Genomic DNA, 20,225 nt, shown 5'->3' on the forward strand with positions numbered 1-20,225 from the left:
CCTGCATGGCACAGCGCCACAAAGGATCTGTCAGAGCAGCGCGCACGGAGGAGGGCAACAGGGACAGCGTTGCCACATGGAGGTTGAGGCGATCAACCGGCTGCCGGAACCCGTCCTTGCCACGTGTGCGCATGCCATGCGCGTTGACGACGGCGGGCTGCTGAAGAGGCGCAGCGGCAGTGCGGCCGAGGGGGCGTCCGGCGCCGCTGGCAGCAACCTGGGACGAGGTGTCCGCAGGGGCAGCAACACCGGGCGCGGTCGTCTCTGGGCCGTGGCCGCCTGTGGCCGGTCCGGAGCCGGGGCTGCCCGTAGCGCCTGTGGCCGAGTCGAGGCCATCCGTGGGCGAGCTGGGGCCGCCCGTGGCCGGGACGGAGTCGTGGCCGCCCGGGGGCGAGCTGGGGCCGCCCGATGCCAGGTGGTCGGCGTGGCCTACCGGGGCAGTGTCCATGCCGCCAAGAGGTCGAGTACTTGCAAGCACAGCTCTCGCACCACTTGGTAAAGAGGAATCATCAGTGGTGTCCAGAAAATCAAATGTGGTGTGGTCCTGGGGGGAGGCGGACATATCGGCAAAGGAAAAGACCGTCTCATCAAAAATGACATGGCGAGAGATGATGATGTGGTTTGTGTGAAGATCAAGACACCAATAGCCTTTATGGTCAGTGGAATATCCTAGGAACACACACAGAGATGATCTAGGTGATAGTTTATGTGGAGCTGTGGATGACAGGTTAGGGTAGCAGGCGCAGCCGAAAACCCGTAGGTGATCATATGAGGGCTGCGTGCCATATAGGGCAAAGAAAGGGGTGAGGCTGTCTAGGGTTTTTGTGGGGTGGCGATTGAGAAGATAGGTGGCAGTATGCAGGGAATCAGCCCAATAAACCGGGGGAAGACTGGCCTGGAAAAGGATAGAGCGCACAATGTTGTTGATGGTGCGGAGAATGCGCTCAGCCCGCCCATTTTGCTGTGAGTGTATGGGCAAGACATACGAAGAACGACTCCATGAGTGAGGAAGAACGTGCGGGCCGAGGAATGGTCGAATTCGCGGCCATTGTCGCACTGAACTGCCTTGATGGAGGAGCCGAACTACGTGCGCACATAGGAGAAAAAGTGAGTAATGGCATCAAACATGTCGGATTTAAGGCGTAAAGGAAAAGTCCAAGTATAGTGTGTGCGATCATATAAAATGACAAGATAATATTTGTAGCCAGACACACTAACCACTGGAGATGTCTAAAGATCACAATGTATTAAATCAAAAGGGTGCGATGCACGGGAATTTGACATGCTAAAAGGGAGGCGCACGTGGCGGCCAAGCTGACAGACATGGCAAACATGAGTATCATGGCGCTGCTTATTACATGAAATAACATTGGAACTAATAAGCGTGGACAAAGCTCGTGACCGACATGACCGAGACGACGATGCCATAGGGTGGTGGATGATGCAGCAGCAGTGAGGGCAGTGGTGCTGGATGGAGCTGGCGGGAAGAACGGGTAGAGGTCCCCCGTGCTATTGCACCTGGCGATCACGCTCCGTGTCTGAAGATCCTTGACAGAAAGGCCGAAAGGATCAAACTTGATAGAACAATTATTATCAATAGTAAAACGGCGAACTGAAATTAGATTCTTAATAATGTTCGGAGATACTAAAACTTTAGAAAGAACTAAAGGACGCCGAGTGGTCGAGAAAGAGTGTGATCCAACGGAAGTAATGGGAAGTAAATTCCCATTACCAACAATGATAGATGAAGGATGCGATGACTGGGGAGGGTGAGAGGTGGAGAGTATACCAGCGTGGTTGACCATGTGAGAGCCAGCGCCCGAATCAGCATACCATTCGCCCGTGCCGGGAGGTGAGAGCGTCATGGTGCTGAAGTTGCTCGCGAGCGAGGACGTGTCGAAGCTGCCTCCATGCATCGGCGTCCATGCCTGCTGCTGCTGCGGCGGCTGCGGGGCGACGTGGTAGCTAGGAGCACCGTAGCCATAGCCGAGTGGAGCGCTGAAGCCGAGAGGCGCCTGGAAGCCGGAGGGCGCCTGCTGCGTGGCCATATAGGCTGCTGCAGGCGGCCGGTAGAACGGGCCCGGGGCGGGTGGCGGCGGTGCCCAGTAGGGTGCCATCCCTGCCCAGGGTGTGTACATCGGCGGACGTTGGACGTGGTGGTGCTGCTGTGGTTGGCCATGCTGCTGCTTCTTGCCGTTCTTCCCGCGACGACGTCCGGAGCGCCCGCCGCCCTGGTTGCCCGCCGAACCGTTGCCCTGACCGACGTTGGCAGGGGGGCCGCCGGGGGCGCGGCCAGACTGGGTAGCAGCACCACCGGGAGGACGCCACGCCGAGCCGAGGCCCGAGCCCGAGCCCGCGAGGAGTGCAGGGGGCGGTGGTGTCGGCGTGGTGCTGGATGACGCGTCGGTGTCGCCGGCGAAGTCGTTGATGTCGATTTCTTCGAGGAGCAGTAGGGTCCTTGCCTCCGAGAAGCTAGGGAACGACTGCAGCAGCTTGATGTTCGTCACCATGGGGCGGAACTTCTCGCTGAGGCCGCGCAGAAGGGTGAGAACAAGGGTTTTTTCGCTGACGGGGTCGCCGAACTCACGAAGGGAGGCAGCCATCGTCTCGAGGCAGCGACAGAAGTCCGTGATGGAGGAGGCGCCTTGCTTCACGGTACGAAACTCGGCGGACAGCAGCAGGGCGCGTGACTCGCGCTGTCCGAGAAATTCGTCCTCGAGGTGCACCCAAGCGACGCGGGCGTTCGGCTCCTTCAACATCGTCGACTGCTGCAGGTCGGGGTGGATTGTGCCGTAGATCCATGTGAGGACGGTGCAGTTCATCTGCACCCACGCCGGTCGATCATCATTGACCACGTCGGTGAGGACATGATCGGTGAGGGCATACTTGCCCAAGACGACGAGGAAGAGGGTGCGCCACCGGTTGTAGTTGTTGGCGACGCGATCCAGGACGACGGGGACGAGCACCTTGATGTTGAGGACGGCGATGGCGGCGGCGTGGATGTCGGCATGGTCGGCCTCATACTTGTCGAGGGCGGCAGTGCGTGCGGCCTCGGCTTGACGGCGGCGGGCCTCGGCGGCCTCGTGATCGCGCTGCTCCTGCGCCTCGCGAGCCAGGCGTTCGGCGTCGGTCTCTGCCATCGGGTCGATCCGAGATCACGACTGAGACCTGCCTGGCGATGTGTAGACGTACGTCGATCCGGGAAGGACCGAGCCGGTCGGTTAACGTAGACGTACACGCGGACGTACACAACTTGACGTGGCCTGGCTTGGCGTAGACGTGGCCTGGTGGCGTAGATGCACAGCTTGATGTAGACGTACACGCGATCATAGACGAGCGACGGTAGACGATCGGCTTGACGTGTGGCAGGAGGACGGCGGCCGCTGGCTTCGCGAATTGCGATCGGGCAGCAGGCGCGCGGTACCGCGAGGCTTCGCGAGATCGGTCTGCGGGTCGCGGGGATGGGCCGGCGAGTGGAGTTCACTCTGCGACGGCGGGACGGGCCGGCAAGTGGAGTTCACTCTGCAACGGTGGTAGGAGGAACCGCGCGATCGTGAGGATCGGCGGGGTCGCGGCGATCCGAAAGACCGGCAGCGCGGGTCAGGATTGCGGAAGCGAGAGGCTACGGGATCGTACCATCTCTGGATACCATGAAAGAGTGGAATGGGTGATTTTATTGATCTCATCGGTTACATATTTATACGTGACACACACATGCAGCCACACACGCGACACACACATGCAACGGCACGGTGCCTAGTCTAATATATGCAACCACACACTGCTTAGTCTAACAAAAATATTTTAAAACAAAAGATTTAGGTATGTAAACACTTATTTGATAGAAATTACCGTTGTATCAGCCGTTGTTGACCGCCTCGTCCCAGGAGCTTCTTTATGGGAATTTAATTGAGCATCCAACTGTTTCGCAAGTTCGACTTCTTCAGCGATTGCTTTCTTGCAGTCCATCCATCTCGTAAAAATCAGAGTATCATCATCCAAAGTAGTAAGATGCCTCTATAACATGGAACACAAGGAAAAGACATTATCTAGCCATCGATCGATCGAATCCACGACGTGTAATAGGGCAGCTGGGGTCAATACCTGTTGATGTGGTCGATGGCTCTGTTGAAGAAGAGGATGGAGGTGTCACCGAGGCCCTCGCGGGCGTATTGCCGCGCCAACTTGATGTGCTCCAGCAGCCTCGCGTGGGGATGATTCGCCATTTCTGCTGTGCTGTGTGCGCGGAGATTCGCCATTTTCGCTAGTATTTGCAATGCAAGCAGCTCGATGGATGAAGATCGAGGGAGTGAGACGTCGTGGACTCATTCTCTCTCGCAGGACTAGCTATATATAGACATACTACCTGAGTGGCGACGTGGACTCATTCTAGCTCGCGGGAGGCCGAAAGCTTCGTTAGGTTTCGAAAATCGAAATTTTCATGCGTACGTCATAGGACTGTTAATTTGCATGTATCTAGATCGAGGAGTTTGTGGTTGCATGTAACAACTAGAGTTTTGTGGTGATCCTGGACCAGCGCAGAACTTTGCTATCCAAAACAAAATACCGGGCAAGTGGCCGATTTGAACTGTCAAACAAAACATGGCCTGAGTGTAGAAATAGTTCACTCAACCTTTCATCCCATGGATCGCTTTCCAAACTGGTAAAAAAAAGTCCATGGAGTTTTTCTCTCTTTTTTTTTTCTCTGCACGTAGAGTAGATATGATGCAGCAGCAACTTCCAGGTAAGTTGTATTGATAACAACTTGCACGCCATGAGCATACTGTGCTGTGGCATGTAGTCTAGGTAAATAGGTTAAGCATATAACTGATTTAGACAACCCAATTCTGCTGCAAATGGCTCGGAAACCTGAACCACAAGATTGGTAAGTACAGTAATTCAGTGCCGTACAACACCTGTCGAGCTAATCCAGAGTATGAACTTGTCACCAAGCAACTACAGTACTTGGTAGATAAGAAGCACACAACACATGAGCACAAGCATCTGAAATAGAACACCTATACCACAAGCTGCACAAGTCATTGCCAGGATTCAGGGAACATGTGCCCAACTTTCAGGAGATGGTAATTTGAATTTGTTTTCACAAGAGTTTACAGGCCTTTATAAGCGACGTTGAGTATCCTTGGAGACAGAACAGTTACATGTATGGAAACAGAAGCCATCCAAAACATAACAGGGACCCAAGGTTTATTGACGACACATATAGCATAACTATATAGGCAACTATGGATCATGGTGTTTTCATAGCCTAGGAAGTGGATGCTGCGGCCTCCTCCAGCAGCTGTTTCACTTTGGTGATGTAGTCGGTCATTGCTTCATCCTTGGATTTCCCTGCTCGGACACAAAATTGCAAAGCATGCAGAATGGTCAGTTGGAGTATGGTCAGCAGAGAGAGATTGCACATTTGGAACGGGTCTGAACAAACCTTCAACGGCCTTCCAAGCATCCCATTTGGCTCTCTCTTTCAGACTGAAAATGCCAGGACGCCCTAACAGACAAATCATGAATGTTTGGTATGATGAACTGTTATACTAGCCAAAAAAACAAAAATTCAGCTAGCTTTGGAATACAGATGTGTTCTTTGACGTTCATAACACTCATAGAAGTAGTACCCTTTTCCCTTGGAAAAAAAAGACTAACCCGAATCTGACCACCTGATGTTTTTGAAAAAGGTAATCCGAAGATTCCGGTATTTGAGAAAGCTTGTAGGGAAAGAGAGATGCACAACAGCTTGCAAAGTAAGTCGCCATGCATTTGGGAATTGTAAATATATAAAATCTCGCTTTGTATATAATATAAGGAATCCAAGCATTGCGCGTTCGAAAGGTTACTTGGAATACTATGTATCCAAGAAAATCAAAATGTTTTCATGCACTGATTGTCTGCACCATAACTCCGCAAGTGGAAATCTGAAATTTTGTTTGGCCGCCGCGCCTACCTATACTGATGATAAGGTGTTCCAGAAAAACAAGAGCACCCCCCCACCCCCACCCCCCCGGCGCGCCCCCAAGCACGAAATCCACGGCAAAATCATCAAGCACATCACAAGGCAAACAAGCCTGCTGTGGTGTCATTAGAATCAGTATTCTTCTGTCTTGATTCAACACGGAAAACCATGAACACCAGCATCGGAGCGGTACGAGATTCGGTCAACAAGATAAAAACACATACTACATACATACCGGTGTTGACATCGCTGACGGTGGCCTGCTTGTAGAGCCCGTAGAGGATGAGCTTGTTCTCGTTCGTCGTCGTGTCAGGCAAGGTCTTGGCCTTCTCGGCGTGCTCCTCAAACTCCTCCTGCATGCCAAAATCAAAGACAAGGTTAACCAAACCAAGCAATCTATTTCAGCACCAGGGACGATGGCTTTGCCAGCAGTGCCGGCACTGTGCTAGCTTGCCATAAGCTGGGGACAAACCGATTCACCGGGCATCCACCAATCGCCACAGATAGCTTTTTGCAAGTGGTAACAGTACTGTGCTATGTGCCGAGTGTTGCTAACTTGCACGCCATAATCGCAGAGACAATAGCCACAATTCAGAACACACTTTATTTCTATATATAGGTAAAAATAAAATAGGTTAAGTCTGCTGTCTCACTGACTCTGAAACCTGAACCACAGAATCCCCCACCTAATCCAGACTCTGAACTTGTTGCCACCAAGCAACAACTGAACTGAACCGGCCGGCAAGATCACAACCACACAGCAGCTGAAATCACAAGCATACATACAACTACTTCACCAGCGAAGCGAATCCGGCGGTCCCAAATCGACCTCTGGACGCTGCAGGTTTTGCTCCACAGCCCAAACACATCTCTTCTTGGAATTGGAAGATACAAATAAAGTCTAGACAGAGGATCCATACCTGCAGACCCATGGCGACGAGACGAGACGGCGGCGCTGCTCTCGGGATGTTCTTGGCGGTCGATTGCGTCGAGGGGACAGGACGGGGCGGGGAGGTCCAAGCTCGACGCTCCTCTTGTCTTGTTTATATCTATCTACTGGCGATGATGCCGATGGCGATGGCAGCGAGAGGAAGTGAGGAAGGAAGGAAAGGAAGGAAGCGGGGGTTTTGCTGAACAGGGCCTCCCACTTGGACTTATTTACAAACTGGTACCAGGACCGTTGTCCGTACGTGGCACGATCGATCTGCGCCGTCGGTGCTCGCGATCCGGGCCGTCCGTGCGGCTGGACTCGTGGACGGCGCGCCTCGTGTTGGTTCGCGTGTGGCGGGCGACGACTCCTTTCCTTTGCGTGGTTGCGTTGGTGAATCCGATTTAAAAAAAATAAATAATATATTTTTTGTATTAAAAATAAATAGAGTATTACGTTTAATAGATTAAATAATAGATCTTTTTTGATCCGATTAGGTTCGTCCGATTTCTTTTTTATCTTATGTTTTTTAAAATCTGATTATCATAATAAAAATAAATAAACAAGATTACAAACTAAAACAAAGAAGATATGACGAAAAGATTCCTCACCGTGTGTGATTTGAAAATTTCTCTTCTATTCTTTCTGTCTATCCGTCACACCTTCTCACATTATGTGTGTGTCCCTCCACTCTTCACAGCATAGTCATGCCATATATTAAAATATATGACACGGAAAATAAATTTCGCTATAACATATGAGCATGTTTTACACTGTACAACATTTATATTAGTCTGAGAACTTGAATTTACGGGAAGAAGAAATTCCACCGTTAAAAACCAGGTGCGCTGAGTGGTCCAAGGCTTGGATTCGAGAGGTCCCGAATGAGGCCGCAAAAGAGCATTAGGTCATCCGCAATGGTTATCAAATAGCTAACGAGATAACGTATAAAAATAATAAAAAAGTAGCATTCTCATTGGCTATCGACAAGAGAGATCAAATAGCTAGCGACTCATAAATAACTAATCTAGTATGATCTTCTAGAAATAACTCTCTCACAATACTCTCCACAATAGCTAGCGACTTTCTAAACTAGCTATTTACAAATTGCCATTGAAAGTCAATAACATTCTTTCTAAAGATCAAATAGATAGCGATTAGAATACCATTGCGACTATTGCGACCGGCCTTAGTCAAGGGTTCTTTCCGTGGAATGTACGTTCCTTAGCTTGGTCCGGAACTCCGGATATTCCGAGCATGTCTGGGGGGTTCTTTTTTTCTAAGAAAACTCTTCCATTTATTCATTGTTCATGGAGCCGAGTACAAACCAGACAATAATTTGCGGGCCCTTTGATTCATGGGCCGAATCGTCTGAGCCTTAAGGGCCCACTAGGTAAAGAGGCGGGCTTCTTTCTATTATTAGACTACAGATATGTCTGATTATTATCCAAATGCCCACTTGTGGCTGCAAAACTGATCATGGCATCATGCAAAACTGATCAGGACCGCTGATAAGCCAAGCTGAAACTGATAAGTTCAAGAGAAGAAGGGGAGGCCTGTGACATCTTGTTCATGTCGTCGTGGCTTAACGAGAAGCTTGTTTGACTTGCGCTCAGTAAATGAGTAGATTGATTCTATTTGTGTATTATCACTGGGCAACAGCACCAAGCGCAGCGAGAGACTTCCACATTACAACATAGTCCATATATAAATGAAGTGAGACCAAAACAAAGCCGGTGCAAGTTCCTTAACAAATGGGTACATCCTCACAGAGTCACAGGTCACTGATCATCACTGGAAAGGGATGAACAAGACTGACGAGCGACAACACATCTTGCAGCCTTGGTTTGCCAACCAATGGTTCAGAACACACAAGCATATCTTCCATTGTCACTCACATCCCAAAGGAACAGCGAGCAAATCGAGTTCTGGACCTCTGGCGAATTTCTGTCTATTCTACATTTCTACCTCTACCCTAATCCTACTTACCAAAACTTATCCCAACCCCTTCACAGTACTGAGGGTGTATGCAATGCAGCCTGAATAGACAAATATGCCCATGCAAGCTCTGAAGACTGTCATCAAGAAAAGGTTGATCGCCTTTTTCTGGTGTTCGTGTTGCAGGTTCATCCCCATCTTTGCGGCACCATTCAGCTACACAAGGGACCTGATTGCACCTCATTCACCAGCTGCGTTGTCATGCCTCCACAGGGCTGCTCCTGGCGACTTCTTGGTCTCCTTGCCACCCTGTCGGTCTGCCTTGCCGAGTGCGAGGCCTAGCTCTACTCTGCCCATTCGCCTGAGATAAATGCTGCTTCCTTTGAATTCTTCTGCGGAGATCCTCATCTCTTTCTACTGCCCGTACAACGGCTTTCGTGAGCCTTGACTCGACTATTTCCCACGACACAAGATTCTCTAGAATTGCAGAAACATAATCAGCCCTTCGATCCTGTAAGAATGAAATGGAAGGTAAACATGTCAGAGAAAATGCGCTATTTAACTGCTTGCAAACTTCAAGCATCATTCTTCATCTAACCTCATAATCCAGGTAGTATGCATGCTGTTCCCAGAAGTGAAGAGAATTGTTAGTAAAGATGTATTTTTAGGAAAAAGGGAAGGAAATGGAAAATGCATTTGCGAATCTGTTGCTTTCTTAAAACAAGAGGTTATCTCTTTTAAAAAAATACATTTGCGAAAACTGTACCTCCCAAACATCAATCCCAAGGAGTGGCTGCCAAAGAAATAGATTCATGAGACTCCTGTGGATACATGAACTCATGGTAACATAAGGGGGGAAAGTTGTGGAGTTGATACTCACAGAGTGGCCCCAGACAAGAGGGTTGATGGCATTTGGAGTCTTTGAGATGACCAGCCTACCATAATTGTCCGATGCGATTGGGCTTCTTGATTTCACATAAGGCAAACCGCTTCCTTTGTCTACAAGCAGTTAAAGAAAAAAATTATGTTCATCTGACCATCATGTGCAAGTTACATATTAGAACAGTGAAGGTAAGAGGAATGTTCGTCAGCATCACTTACAGGAAAGCCAAACCCATCCAGAACCAAACTGAGTTAATGCAGCATCCATGAATTGGCGGATCATACCCTCATAGGAGCCAAAGTCTCTATTAATAAACTTCAGAAGCCGTTCCGGTGGCTTGCCCCCACCGCCAGGTTTCATGGATCGCCAATAGAAATCATGGTTCCATACCTAAATACATGGCCAAGAATTAGCCACTTGAAGCATACACAAGCAACCACAAATGCACCACACGCAATGGCCAATGGTACCTGTGCAGCATGGAAGAAGGGAGGATGGGGCTGCTCTCTGCCCTCATTGAACGAGGCGAGCATCATCTGCCCCAGCGACATGCCTTCCCACTCGCTACCACCGATCATGCCATTGAGCCGGTCCACGTGAATCTGCTGATGAACTCCCCAGTGCTGCCCCACCGTCTCCTTGCTTATGTATGGCTCCAGGGCATCCTACATTACCATCCCGGCTATCTGTCATTCCATTCACTGTTAATGTTAGCAGATCAACACTGAGTACGTACCAAAGGATAAGGAAGTGGCTGCTGCTTTATCCACTCAACATCCTCAGGCAGCGAAGAATCCAGTTCATCTTCAGTATCAACGTCAGCATCAATAGCGTCATCAGCTGCAGCCTCAAGGTCTTCTTCATCGTCGGTAGCATCACCATCCACATTGTCATCCTCGGTCACGACATCCACCTCATTGGCACAACGAAATATTGGGCAATTCCGTATCCTCTTCCTCTCTCCCTGACCAAAAGCATTCGCTCTATCGAATTAAATCAACCATCTAACCAAGTCAGGGAGGCGTCCCTGACCCAAAAAAATGATACAATTGACATGAAAAAAGTGCTTCAGCGTTCAGGCACTTATTCCTACAGTGAAAGATGGCAGTAGTCTTCTGAGATAAGGGGGAAAAAATGGTGCAGATAACCCTACTGCTTTGTATTGGAGACGAACTCAAAAACAGATCAAACCATGAACTGCCGTAGCACTAGAAAGTAAGTAGAAAATACTAACAACAAAAATAAAGTAAATGTTGTTGCAGAGAATAATACAGGAGCTACTTCCCAGTTCCCGGTACCAAGTTACCAACCGGTCCAGTCACCAACCACAAGATAGAGCTACCAGCTAATGAATGGCAAGGGGGAAGAGGGACGGGGGGGAAACACTCACCTCGGCGCCTCCTCCTCTCTGCAGGAGGACGAGGCGGCGGCCAAGCCGTGGGGAGTCACCGCCGCCGGCGCGCAGGGAGCAGGATGCGACGCTGCAGGAGGCGACGAGACCGGGACAGAGGCCGCCCCCCACTGCCACTGCCACCAGCGCGGTGGACGCCATGGACGCGCTGCGCTTGGGGGACGGTTCGGATGCGAGCGAGGCAAGACGACTAGACTAGTAGACGAGATGTGGCGGACGGAGGGGATAAGCGCGGCCGCGGAGGGGATTGCCTTGTGGGCTCAAACGGATCCGGGCTTTGGGCCTCACTTTAGTTTCTCAGCCCATCCGTGACCCATACTTCCTCCAGCCCATTTGAATGCTGTAAGGCGTAGTATGTTTTTACGTGGGCCGGTTGCAAGGCCCAGAAGTGCAGCCGTCGCGTGAAGGCGTAGTTGACAAATTACGCCTTCTTCCATAATAACAATAAACTTTTTTTTTTGACAACATAATAATAATAATAAACTGAACAACGTCTGAACCTGAACGACTCTTGAAGCATGCGTGAATGAAGGCAACAAAAACCTGCACTGCACTACGAATACATTGTAAATTTGTAAGAAGCATCTCCGGATCCTTCCTTCGAATATTCATATGATATGATATGATATCAAGACCCAATCATGAACCGCGTTTGTTAGAAAAACGTACTAGAAGATCTTTTTTATTTGTCCGGAATAATGCAGGCACGCGCAGTGGTGACGAGACGACCACCCCTGAACTGGCCGGGCCCTTCTTCTTCCTCGCATCGACACCTCAGTGTCAGCAGCCGGTCAGGGACACTGTCAAAGATCTGAAAGCAAGTTGCAGTTTTGGCACTCCGGCGACGCCATGAGTGGGAATAAAGAAATGCGGGCCTCTGATCTGAGGTCAGACGACGGGGTGCGGTCGCCATCGATCGACGTCGCCATCGCCGGGGGGGTGGCGATGGCGCGTCGTCCGCGAGCGTGCCGGCGGCAGAATCCGTCCTCGCGCCTGTGCCGCCGGGTGCGGCTTGCCGAAATGGACAACAGCTATGCTGCTCCGTCCCTGCAAGATCAGTACAGTTTGGTGTAGAATACTTGCCTGTGTGATCGTAGCTGATGCTGACAGACCACCTAATCCGTGGTGTTTATTGTTGTACACAAGCAGTCATGGATGTATCTGGACGGACAGTCGAGGGAGGCAGATCTTTGGTTGGTTGATTGTCCTGGTCAAACCCTCATGGAGTCTTTTGTTTCTGTAAATGGAAGTTGGATAGGAAAGACAAAGGTCAGTGTCAGTGAAAACCATACAAATTCATGTGAATTCATTCATCAATACTAGATCCCCTTCAGCTGATTCAGGAAAGCTAGAAAAGTACAGTTTTTGCTTTCTTACCTAAACCAGTAAGTCTGTATTTTCACTGCTGCAGATAGAGGAGCATGTCAAGTTTACTTTTGATAAAAAAAATACATATTTCTGTTTTTAAATTTGAATTTGCATTTGGAGATTCGCAGCTCTGTGTTTCCAAACAGGAGCCATTGTCAGAATCAGCAGAAGCTTCCAAACCAAAGCTTTTCTTTTTCTGCTGCAAAAACTATATCAACAATTAAACATGATGAGAGGAGCCACTTACCTTATTACCAGTAAGGCCTTGTTTAGTTGGCAAAATTTTTGAGTTTTGGGCACTGTAGCACTTTCGTTTGTTTGTGGCAAATATTGTCTAATCATAGACTAATTAGAGTCAAAAGATTCATCTCGTAATTTACAGATAAACTATGTAATTAGTTTTTATTTTCGTCTAAATTTAATACTCCATGCATGTGCCGTAAGATCCGATGTGACGGGGAATCTTGAAACTTTTCTGAGAACTAAACAAGGCCTAATAGAAGAAATGATCTGGTGACAACTTCATATCAGGGAGGCTCCAAACTGGCGCTTTTGAGCCTGCTTGCGTCAGTATGTATTATATATGATTCAAAGATGTCGCTGTAATGCGGAGTAAGCCTATAGGCACTTAGACTGGCCATCCACTTCCTCCTATTGCTGCATTATATTATCTTAATACCCATATCATAGATGCTGTCAGTTTCAACACCTAGGAGGCTAGGACCAAGTTGCTACAGATTAATCCTTGAACTAGGAATTCTGAAGCATATAGAACAAAACAGATGCAAATAGTTCAAACATTTGGTGTTTCTGAGTAAACATAGAAGTAACATAGCAAGAGAAGATGTCAGCATAAGGAAATGTGTAATTCAAGCAATGTACAGAAGATGTCAGCAATCTTTGTGTTGCCTTTGTCCAATCACAGAAGGCAGCTGCCAGAACATTTGTCCAATCTTTGTGTTGCATTTTTTTCAGACCATCTACAGAAGATGTCAGCATAAGGAAATGTGTAACTCAAGCAATGTACTGCTTTTCTCTTCATACATATACGTAATATGGACTGTGTGTGCGTGTTCATTCATTGGCGCGAAAGTGGCCAAATTCTTCATAGGCTGATTTTTCCACTGATGAGACAAAATGAGAAGAACGGAATCTTTGCCTCCAATGGAGGGGAAGATACCTGCCATCACTTTGTTTAGTATCGGCTAGTGCCACACTCAACTAGTACATGTCTTCTGTGCTTGAACTCTTCTGCCAAGCACCATTTTTATAAGATTAATTGGTGCTTTAGGTGGGATTCTATTTTATATTATCTTATTTGTTTCGTTGCTTCAGCCCTTAGTGAACCTACTACCGCAATACTACTAAAGACAGCTTTTCGCGACTCCTCTTATCAATCTGGTCAATTGTTGCACCAGGAGAGGGGAGGTTGAGCTGAGAGGGGTTCATGGAGATGGAGGGGAGGGGCCTGTCTGATTTGTTCAGGAACACCAGCGAGGAGATCTTCCTCAAGGCAGTGATGGAGAACTCAATGGGAGTGGCAGCAGCGCCAAGCATGGAGATGCTGGGGTTCAAGAACATGTCGCAAGGTCTCAGAGAAGATAGCGAGGAGTTGTTCAACAGCTGGCTTATGAATGGAGAGGCAAGAATTCTGAACTTTTCCTGTCGTTTCTTCTCTCTCTGAGCATGAAGATGAAATAGTTCATGGTTCAGAAGATATGGTCCCTTTTGCTGGGGATCACTCACTTCTTCTATCATTTCAGAAAGTACATATGGATGTTTTATAAGCTATATGAACATGAATACTAAAGTGCCACTTGATATGTTGGCTAATCTCTTACTCAGGAATCTATCACCTAAATGTATGGCTGCTTATTTGCAGATCCCAGTATTTGGTGCAGTGAACAATCGCCCTCGACAGCCATCTAGGTAAGATACTAGTAAACGATGCAGAGTTAACTAAATTTGCTAGGTCTGTAAATATACACCAATGAAAGAAATTATGTACTTAGGTGGAGAGAGCACCTCAAACCAAAGATCAGTAATTTAATTGGAACTAATCTAAAAAAGGCTATCTGAACTCATATGCCTCAGATACTAAATAGATCGTGTTACCGATTTTCTTCTAAAACCTGACTTTAAGAAAGCATATAAAGGTACGTATATTACCCAATTAAAGGTTGGAAAAGCATCAAATGTCTACTCCTATTATGATCAACTCCTGTGATTTGGTTAGCTGTAACTCCTAACTCACAAGGTGTTGTCCGAAACTATGCAGGTTGTCATCAGAAGCTGCAGGCCATCCGAATCAACAGCATGACATTGCTCAACAAAGTTTTATCACCGACAACTTGGTTCAACAGAATTTAGCAATCCCTTCAGTCGAATATCCAAATAACCACAACCAGCAATCACTCAAGTACTGTATTTATACGCCAACATCACCTTCCACAGTTTCTTAAAAATAACATTCTACTTTTTTTTTCTCGAACACGAACATTCTACTTTATGGTCTATGTATTGTGAGTTTTATTGATCTTGCTTTTTTTTTTGCCATAACAGAAATGCAGCAGAGAAGGGAATGCAAGCCAGTGACCTGCTTCTAGCAAAAGTTAGTCATCTTCACAGTCCAGTTGCTACCATATTCACAATTTTGTATGGGTAAAAAAACAGTAATTTTTCTTATTTTATCCATTTCTAGGCCTGGTTCCACAGCACTCAACCAATGACTAGAAGTCGTTCGTCAGAGTTAAGGCAGGGCCTTTTTTATTCCATGTGCACTATTACCTTCCCGCATGAAAAATTTTTGGTTCTTGCCTCAATTTTCTTGGTCATATTTACAGGAGGAGGTATGCTGCAATGCAAACTAATTTGGCACCAATAACTATAGGAAGCATTGAAGCAACTAACCAATTAAAACAAGATTTTACAAACACAACAAACAGCACACCAGTGAGCAACACACCTGTTCATACACCAAAGTTTGTATCTCCTTCAAGTTCATCAACATCCCCTCTGGATAATCCACATATGGCAGCACAAGATACTGTTACCTCAGTGGTGAGCATGCTCAAGGACACGCTTGAGCGCAAGAAGCTTGGTAGCCATGCTAACAAAGACACCTCAGTAGGCAATTCTTTTGGATTCTATGACACTCAGCAGTTTCAACAGAACATTCTTGGAGGAACAGATTTCTTTCCCATAGTGACAACTGCCCAAGTTCAGGATTCCATGATGCTTCCCAAGGTCGATAGACCCATGGAACCAAACAATGGTAACTTTGTTGCTCCTGCAAACCAGGTTTGGTTCGGTGCAGCGTCTCGAGAGCCTTCACACAGTGGATCCTCTACTGCTATGACCACTCATTCAGCTGGGTTTGAAATGTGTGATGAGCTACCTCCTACAGGGCAAGCGATGTCTGTTTGTGAGAGCAGTAGAAAAAATGCTGCAAATGGAACAACCGGCTGCAAATCAAAAGGCAAAGGTATACTTCTATCAATACAAACATCCTTGAGTTTAGCAAAACTTTACTTGGCCTGACACAAATACTTGAGTCAGAACATGGATCTGAGAATGTTTGATCTTTTCTCCTATAAAGATGCCATTATTATCATGCCATGGGAGAATAAATTGTGTTAATATTTGTTCAAAAATATACAGAATACAGAGAGAGGATACAAAAGGATACTTTGAAAGATGAGAGAAAGGTAAGTTCAACTCATACTTCTGGAGCATCAAAAGTTTATTCTGTTGAATTATTTCAATATGGATCATTTTTCTCATTTGCAGAAAGCAGCCCTAACTCGAATGGGGTCCATTTCATCAGAACAAGCAGGTATACCCAGAAGATGACTTATTTTTAGGCACCAAATATTTGGCATACAGTGATTTCTCAAAACAATCACTTACCCCAAACACATGTTCATTAGATATTGGGGGGAACATGAAATATATAAAATTGTCATGTACTCCTACATATGTACTTGTCCCAAATGAGCAATCACTTAAAATATCATATATTACTGTGCAGTTTCTTCTTAATCACCAAACAATCTAATTAGTTAACACTGCAGCTGATAATGGAGATCCTACGAAGAAGCGCAGGGTTGAGCGCTCACGCAAGTATGTGATGGTTCTCCCTTCTTTCAAAAAGAATGGTCCTTGATCAATGAGTTATAATTATCATACAGTATGTGATGTTCCATTACATTCTTATGGTTCAGAATGGCAGAAGCAAAGGAAAGAAGTTCCACACCAGTAATACCATCTGACATGCAAGCAGTACTTAAACGCTGTGAAACCCTAGAGAAGGAGGTCCGGTCACTAAAACTTAACCTGTCTTTCATGAACAGGTGGGTACACTGCTGCAAGGACACAAGTTTCTAAGGAAAATTCTTGTCAAGTCATCATAAGCCACCTTTGTAAACCTATTTAATTAATTGTTTATAAACACGATTACAGGAAAGATTCAGAGCAGACCAAGCAGATCGAGGAGCTTCAGAAGCAAAACGAGGACTTAACCGAAGAGAAGGAGCGGCTGCTGGAAGAGATCGAAAGAATTGTCTCTGACCCCAACACATGAGCACCCTATCATTTTTGACCCTTTTCTATATATATACTAATAGAATTAGACTTGAAATGGTCCTAGATACAAATACATACACAATCTCAGGGCAGCAAGAATTAAGTGCTAGCCTAAATGTACCATTCTTTCCTTGTTATCACAAGTTTAACGTATACCAATACCAACAAGCAAAGGGATCAGGGATTACAGTTTACTTTCTATGACTTGTGTCTTAAACTAATTACAGTATGAAATGGAACCAAAAAAGGTGGCAGCATCTTGGCCTCTTGGTTCGGTATCGGAACAGGAACTACGTTATTTCAAGGTTGCTTTAGATTTGAGTATACAAAGACAGCAGCACATGTCCACATATAACAGAGAGCAGGAACAACTTTCATTTCGGGGTTATTTCAGAGATAAAACCACCACATTTCATCATCCCCAGTATTTTATATGGTTTTTATGTACCTAAATGCCATAGTCGTGTCTCTGCAGCAAACTAGCACTTCAGACATGCGACCATCTGAACATATGCTCGTAAATGTAATTTCGTTTCAAGCTTCGACAAATTACAAAATAAAAGATGCTGAATGATTTCCAATTTCCCAAGCATCAGAGTTTCAGTTAATAATAGTTAATGATAGAAATAAGACAGGCCCAACAAATGCAACATGTTGATAAAATTCAAAGGATTAATAGAGACAACCATCAAATCGATTCCATTTCATCATCATTCAAATTTCAAAGGATTAATACAGAGACAACCATCATTTCGATTCCATTTCAACATTCCAATCCAGCAGTTGCGACACAACCACACCATACATTTTTAAGGCTAACACCCAATGATCAGTTGATCACCAAGAAACAGATCGAGAACTAGAGCAGCACATACAGCGACTGCACTCAGTGCTTGTTCCTCGGCGAGGTCCTCCTTGCCCCAGTCGCCGATGAGGGCGCCGCAGCGGGTGCGGCAGCCTTCCTCTTTGGCGACGCCCTAGCCGTCGCCCCAGCAGCGGATGCAGAAGCCTTCCTCTTCGGCGACACCCTCGCCGGCGCCGCGGCCGGTGCGGCAGCCTTCCTCTTTGGTGACGTCCTCGCCGGCGTCGCGGCACCCGCCTTCTCCTTCTCCACCAGCTGTTGCTCCACGGCGATGCGATCGAACTCGTCGCTGAGCTTCCTCGCGCGCCTCTTCTTGGCAGCGGTGACGATGGCCGCGAGTGGCTCATCCTCCTCTTCTTCCTCCTCCTCCGACTCGTCGGAGTCCTCGTCATCGTCAACGAGCTCCCGCTTCATGGCCCGCTCCCGCGCCGCCACCTCCTCCTCGTCCTCGGAGTCCCCATCGGAGGCGTCGTCGTCGGATCCAAGCGCGGCGAGCGAGGCGGGCATGTGGCCGGCGGAGCGGGCCTTGGCCTTGGCCTTTGCCCTGGCGTCGCGGCGCGCGGTGCGGCGGAGCTTGTCGATGGAGCCCTCGATGCGGCCCTGCAGACGGAGGCGCTTCACGCCGAAGCCGCCCATGGACCAGTGCGCCTCGCGCGCCCACTCGAGGAGCGGGTCGGTGACGGACGCCGGCGGGTCGACGCGGTCGCCGGGAAAGAAGCGCGGCCTCGGCAGCCCGCTGCCGTAGAACCGGCCAGGTCCCAGCGCCACCACCATGCTGATCTGTCGCTCTCGCTTGTGGAATCTGTCGCTCTCGGGTAGATCTGTTGTCCCTCTCTGGATCTCGGCAACTGCAAGCGGCGGAGTGTTGGGGAGAAGAGACGGGATGGTGGGGAAGTTTATAGGAGGAAGAGGGGTGCGTGGCGGGAAATGTAGGCGAGATTGGCGCCAAAAAAAAGATGGCGGTAAAAGGCTCGGGTGGATCGAAACGGGGGATCGGGCGCGGCGCGGGAGGGAAAAGCCGCCGCCGCGTCGTGTGAATTGGAGGGAAATGGCGGGAGCCCACTGTTTCCCGCGCGGCGCTGACACCAGGGGCCCCACCGGCCCGTTACACTTCGGTTCACACGGCCCAGTTGGAGACGCGACGTTAAACGTGGCTGTTTTACTGGACCGGCCCAGTGGACCGACGTCGGGCCAGTCGTTTGGCAGGAGTTTTGGTGTGAATTGTAGATTTTTTCTATTTTAAAACTCAGCGCACCAAACAGAGATATGAAATCCCTCTTAAATTCCCCTCCATGATTTTCGCTACTTCCTCCATAATTTTTTATAAGATGTGTCAACTTTTCATATTTCTCAAATATATAGAGCATCGGTACCAAGGCTAACTGTTACAAGCTGTACTACTCATACATGGTTAGAGATTTGCATCGGAATTGTTTAATGGTCTGATCCTTATGGTCACAAGCTCTCTAAATATTGATGCTTCCTTTGATGAAGATAATGGCTGTGGCAGTACGGGTGCTATTTTTCGAGATGGTTTTGGGGGTATGATTGCAGCTTCAAATACTTTTATCCCCTATCTTGTTGATGCACCAATGGCCGAAGCTTTTGCTCTTAAGGAGGGATTGATGCTAGCTCAACATATTGGAGGTAATTGGTTGATTGTTCAATCGGATTGCTTGGAGGTTGTCCAAACTTTGGAGAATGGAGGATTTACTGCGAACTCAGCAGATGAGTGTAGCATCGTCTGGAATGGATTTCAAGAGATCTCTATTGAGCACAGTAGGGAGGCAAACAATGTGGCGCATGCGCTAGCTAGGCAAACTATGATTTCCAGAACAATTGTATTTGGGACGATGATCCCTCTAGTTTTATTGTCCAACTATTATCAGACGATGTAACTATTTTCGATCAATAAAGTTTGCCCAAGGGCTTTATAAAAAAAAGCCAGTTTTTCCCCCTTCATCTAAAAGATATATTCGTTGATGTCACGGTATCCCGGCCAGTTGGACCGTCCATCCGTAAATTGTGGGCCATCGGTCCGTAGGCCCAGTCATAAAGATACAGCCCATCCATGGGGTCTTCAAGGGCAGAAAATGGGCCGGCCTTAATAATTTGAAGGAATCCGAAGTGCACATCATTTTCTTTTGGGAAAGTGCAATTTTATGCCGTCAAACATTCACTATAATATAATAATAGTACATAGTTAGAGATTGATTGTAAACCGTTTTCTGTCAGATTCGAAACTCCCGATCAAGAAGACTCGTGCAGGCATAGCATTGTCCC

At 47.6% G+C, this 20,225-nt stretch overlaps 4 protein-coding genes and 1 pseudogene across 5 annotated transcripts; 1 reads left to right on the top strand and 4 right to left on the bottom strand.

Moving 5' to 3' along the window:
• LOC110430956 lies at nucleotides 633-3,140 on the bottom strand (annotated as a pseudogene).
• Nucleotides 5,043-7,090, bottom strand: LOC8066911 (acyl-CoA-binding protein). Of its 2 annotated transcripts, none has more exons than XM_002437671.2 (4): nucleotides 6,889-7,090; nucleotides 6,204-6,321; nucleotides 5,447-5,509; nucleotides 5,043-5,352 (listed from the first exon to the last, which is right to left on the bottom strand). In XM_002437671.2, the coding sequence occupies exons 1-4, from the start codon at nucleotides 6,898-6,900 to the stop codon at nucleotides 5,270-5,272; spliced, it is 276 nt and encodes a 91-aa protein (XP_002437716.1). In that variant the 5' UTR covers nucleotides 6,901-7,090; the 3' UTR covers nucleotides 5,043-5,269. The 2 variants fall into 2 exon arrangements, with proteins under 2 accessions (XP_002437716.1, XP_021305947.1); XM_021450272.1 differs by lacking the exon at nucleotides 6,889-7,090 and adding an exon at nucleotides 6,441-6,600.
• Nucleotides 8,579-11,324, bottom strand: LOC8066912 (superoxide dismutase [Fe] 1, chloroplastic). Its single transcript, XM_021448556.1, has 8 exons — nucleotides 11,108-11,324; nucleotides 10,454-10,681; nucleotides 10,188-10,382; nucleotides 9,936-10,107; nucleotides 9,715-9,833; nucleotides 9,601-9,627; nucleotides 9,433-9,456; nucleotides 8,579-9,345 (listed from the first exon to the last, which is right to left on the bottom strand). The coding sequence occupies exons 1-8, from the start codon at nucleotides 11,267-11,269 to the stop codon at nucleotides 9,094-9,096; spliced, it is 1,179 nt and encodes a 392-aa protein (XP_021304231.1). The 5' UTR covers nucleotides 11,270-11,324; the 3' UTR covers nucleotides 8,579-9,093.
• On the top strand, nucleotides 13,871-17,281 carry LOC8066913. The gene is made up of 11 exons (XM_002436328.2): nucleotides 13,871-14,138; nucleotides 14,379-14,425; nucleotides 14,775-14,915; nucleotides 15,059-15,107; nucleotides 15,198-15,250; nucleotides 15,340-15,980; nucleotides 16,157-16,203; nucleotides 16,286-16,331; nucleotides 16,570-16,618; nucleotides 16,720-16,848; nucleotides 16,958-17,281. The coding sequence occupies exons 1-11, from the start codon at nucleotides 13,944-13,946 to the stop codon at nucleotides 17,076-17,078; spliced, it is 1,518 nt and encodes a 505-aa protein (XP_002436373.1). The 5' UTR covers nucleotides 13,871-13,943; the 3' UTR covers nucleotides 17,079-17,281.
• Nucleotides 17,757-18,824, bottom strand: LOC8069024 (60S ribosomal protein L22). The gene has a single exon (XM_002437673.2). It carries the CDS (start codon nucleotides 18,714-18,716, stop codon nucleotides 17,967-17,969), a length of 750 nt encoding a protein of 249 aa, XP_002437718.1. The 5' UTR covers nucleotides 18,717-18,824; the 3' UTR covers nucleotides 17,757-17,966.

The sequence above is a fragment of the Sorghum bicolor genome, chromosome 10 (assembly GCF_000003195.3).
Source record: "Sorghum bicolor cultivar BTx623 chromosome 10, Sorghum_bicolor_NCBIv3, whole genome shotgun sequence".
NCBI classification, from domain to species: Eukaryota; Viridiplantae; Streptophyta; class Magnoliopsida; order Poales; family Poaceae; genus Sorghum; species Sorghum bicolor.